The 3,049-nt window shown below is 62.0% G+C and overlaps 1 protein-coding gene across 1 annotated transcript in view; it reads right to left on the bottom strand.

Moving 5' to 3' along the window:
* The window catches only part of SARDH (sarcosine dehydrogenase), a 63,370-nt gene that overhangs the window by 55,681 nt on the left and 4,640 nt on the right, over nucleotides 1-3,049 (bottom strand). Inside the window, exons 6-9 of the mRNA XM_010832766.1 lie at nucleotides 2,748-2,926; nucleotides 1,216-1,395; nucleotides 404-527; nucleotides 154-254 (exon numbers count right to left, since the gene is read on the bottom strand). Coding sequence (XP_010831068.1) covers nucleotides 154-254; nucleotides 404-527; nucleotides 1,216-1,395; nucleotides 2,748-2,926 — 584 coding nt within the window. The remainder of the gene's footprint in view (nucleotides 1-153; nucleotides 255-403; nucleotides 528-1,215; nucleotides 1,396-2,747; nucleotides 2,927-3,049) is intronic.

Here is a 3,049-nt window from a genome sequence, read left to right as displayed (position 1 = left end):
ACAGAGTGTCCAGTCACGAGGAGGCCCATTTTACACATGGGGCCACTGACGCTCAGCATGGCGACCTGCGTGTATGGGGTCAGAGCCAGGTCCGTGGGCCACCATGAGGCAGTCTCCTGCAGACTGATGCAGGCCTGGGGGCCAGCTACTCACCTGGATCCCCTCAATGCGCTCGGTGACGACGTAAGCGTGGTGCATGGCCACCAGCGGGACGTTGACGCCGGCCATCCTGCCCACGGCGCGCGCCCACACCCCTGCGGGCAGAGCACAGGCGGCTGAGCCCTGCCGGCGTCTGGCGGGGGCTGCCAGCCAGGCGGGCACTGGGCGCTCCCACCCCTAAGCAAGGCCAGGTTTGGGAACAGTCAGGGTGGCCACTCGGGAGGCAGGAGAAACGCCTTCCCACCTGCACAGTTGACCACACAGGGGGTCCGGATAGAGCCATGTTCTGTCTCCACAGCTGCGACCCGCCGCACCCCAAAATCGTCTGTCCGTACACGGATCCCGGTCACCGGGCAGTTCTCGATGATCTGAGAGTGAGAGGAGCTGCTTTCCAAGCCACGTCAGCTCTTGGAGGGCTAACCGCCCACCCTCTCACCGCCCCTAGCCCGGTCGGGCCCCGGGACCCCTGCTTTTGCTCAAGGAGGCTTCATGTGGCCCCATCGGGGATATGCGGGTGACAGCAGGGCAGGAACTAACTCTGCGCTCCTTGACTTGGAGAGCCTGTCCCCCTAAACAGAGACTTTAAAGAGAAAAAGGGCCCAAGTGACTGACAGATGCTGTGGTTCAAAGGTCACATGAAATTCAGCTCCGCTTTGTTTACTTCTCAGTGAAAAATACTCGCAGTAAAACTCAAGTGTCAGCACTGGGGGCCTCTGGGCGAGTCTATCTTTTCTTCTTTCTTCAACTTTTTCCATGTCTTCTTCCTCGCTTATTTGTCTTTTCTAATTTTTCCTACAACTACGTGTGGACTTGAGTCAAAAGAAGATAAAATATAACGAGAGGAGACTTGGGACAGGTTTGCTATCCCAGCAGGGTGGGGCCTCCGGGGAGAGCGGACTTCATGGACAGACCGGAGCGGCCAGCCAGGGCAGGAGCGGGTCAGGGGCTCGGGTCCCCGCTGGCCCGCGGTCTCAGTGCAGAGGGAGCTCGTGTTCCAGGGCAGGAGGGCCAGGCTCGGAGCGGGGGGGGGGGCCCGGGGCCAGGAGACAGTCGTACCTGCGCCCCCCGGGCGGTGGCAGCCCGGGCAAGGCTGGTGCAGGTGCCGGCGGGGTCCATGGTACCGTCGTGCGGCACGTACAGGGTCCCGTAGAGGTCCTCCACGTTCATCAGCGGATACAAAGCCTTGGTTTCCCCGGGGCTCAGCACGTGGGACTCGATGCCATAGACCCTGCCCAACTAGGGGGACCCAGAGGAAAGTGAGCCTGGGGCTGGGGGCAGATCCTTCCAGCCACTAGCCTCCCCGTCTGGGCCTCCAAGGGTCAGTTTTGACCCTAGCACGCCCAGGAACCCTGAGCCGCGCCCGGGGAAGCTCCTGTCCCTTGGGCCAGCTCCGAGGAAGAATAAGGAACCCATGCAGTGCTCAGAAGCAGTCTCTGGGGCCCAGGCACATAAGGGCTTACTGTGTAAAAAAAATAATCCCCACAGGTCTGATATTTGGGGCTTGAACCAGGAGTGCTGGTCAGACCCGCTCCCCAGAGACCAGAGGGTCCTCTGTCCCAGGATCCAGCTGAATGACAGACCACACCCCTGACTCATCTCATTGGTCAACGGGCAGCCAATCAAGTGTCCGCAGGCATCCGCCCATCAGGACCTGCCCAACCAGAGATGTGCTCAGTGGCTAAGTCGTGTCTGACTCCTTGGACTGTTGCCCACCAGGCTCAGACTTTGTCCATGGGATTTCCTAGGCAAGAATACTGGAGTGGGTTGCCATTTCCATCTCCAGCCCAACTAGAGATGAGCTGAGCCAATCAGATCCCCTCTCGGAGCATCCTGACTGAGAGGTGGCAGAGACTTCCTTCCGAACTTGAGCTGAAAGATTTGACGGGTCACCTTTGGGGGCCCCGTCCCAGCTGATGAGTGAGTAAGCGTGGGGAAGAGGTGGTGGGAGGAGGCAGAACGAGACCACCCAGAGATCCCCCGCCCTGCTGTGAGGAAGCCAGCTGCCGCTACTTCCGCCAGGGCACTTAGAGGAACGCGGCGTGCCCGCGAAACTGCATCCCCGCGACCCACACAGCCGGTTTTGCTCACCAGTGTACAGTTGGTGCTCAATAACCAATGCATCGCTGGAGCAACCTGTCCCTTCCATGCCCTGGAATGTGGGGGCCAGCCCTGGCTGCTCTGGGTGAAGAACCAGCACTCCACACTCCACCCCAACAGCGGGCCTTCCACGGCCTAGGGCTTTCTCTGCCGTCTCCCCAACAACGGTGTTCCCTAAGCGTCTCCGGCAGAGCTGGGGGAAGTGGTCCTTGCCTCCTGGGTTGTGCAGTTTCATCCTTCAGCCTGACCCCGGGAGCACCGTGCATGGTGGCAATCCCCATGCACTGGGCCTCTTCTGTCTCCGAGGCTCAGCAGAACTGTGCTCCTTGACACGATCCCATTTCAAAGGTGAGAATGCCGAGGCTCAGAGGCAAAGCCTCCTGTCACAGGGGGCCCAGCCCAGCCGAGGCAGCCCGAGGCTCGAGCCCGCATGCGCCAGGGCTCCTCCCTTGCACTACACTGCCCACCCCCGCCCGCGGGGGCGCACCCACCGACATGAGCCTCTTGTACTCATCCAGACGCTGCTGGCTGGACGCGATGAACAGGCCCCCGTTCTGGATCCAGCCCGTGTGCAGCCCCGTCTCCTCCTCCAGCTCGCAGCTCACCACTTGCCTCGTGTGCGCCAGAAGCTCCACCTCCACGTCACTGGGCCGCAGCTGCCACAGCAGGCCTGGCGGGAGCGGGTGGGCGGGCACGCCGTCAGCCCCACTGCACCCCCTTCCTCTGGCAGGCCGGGGCTCCCGAGTATCAGGCTGAGGGCCTGAAGCGTCCCTGCCGGCCACGGAGAGGGGCC

The sequence above is a fragment of the Bison bison genome, unplaced genomic scaffold (genome assembly GCF_000754665.1).
Source record: "Bison bison bison isolate TAMUID 2011002044 unplaced genomic scaffold, Bison_UMD1.0 scf7180017862242, whole genome shotgun sequence".
NCBI classification, from domain to species: domain Eukaryota; kingdom Metazoa; phylum Chordata; class Mammalia; order Artiodactyla; family Bovidae; genus Bison; species Bison bison.
Note: the sequence above shows the minus strand (reverse complement) of the source record. Positions and strands in the feature narration are given on the sequence as shown.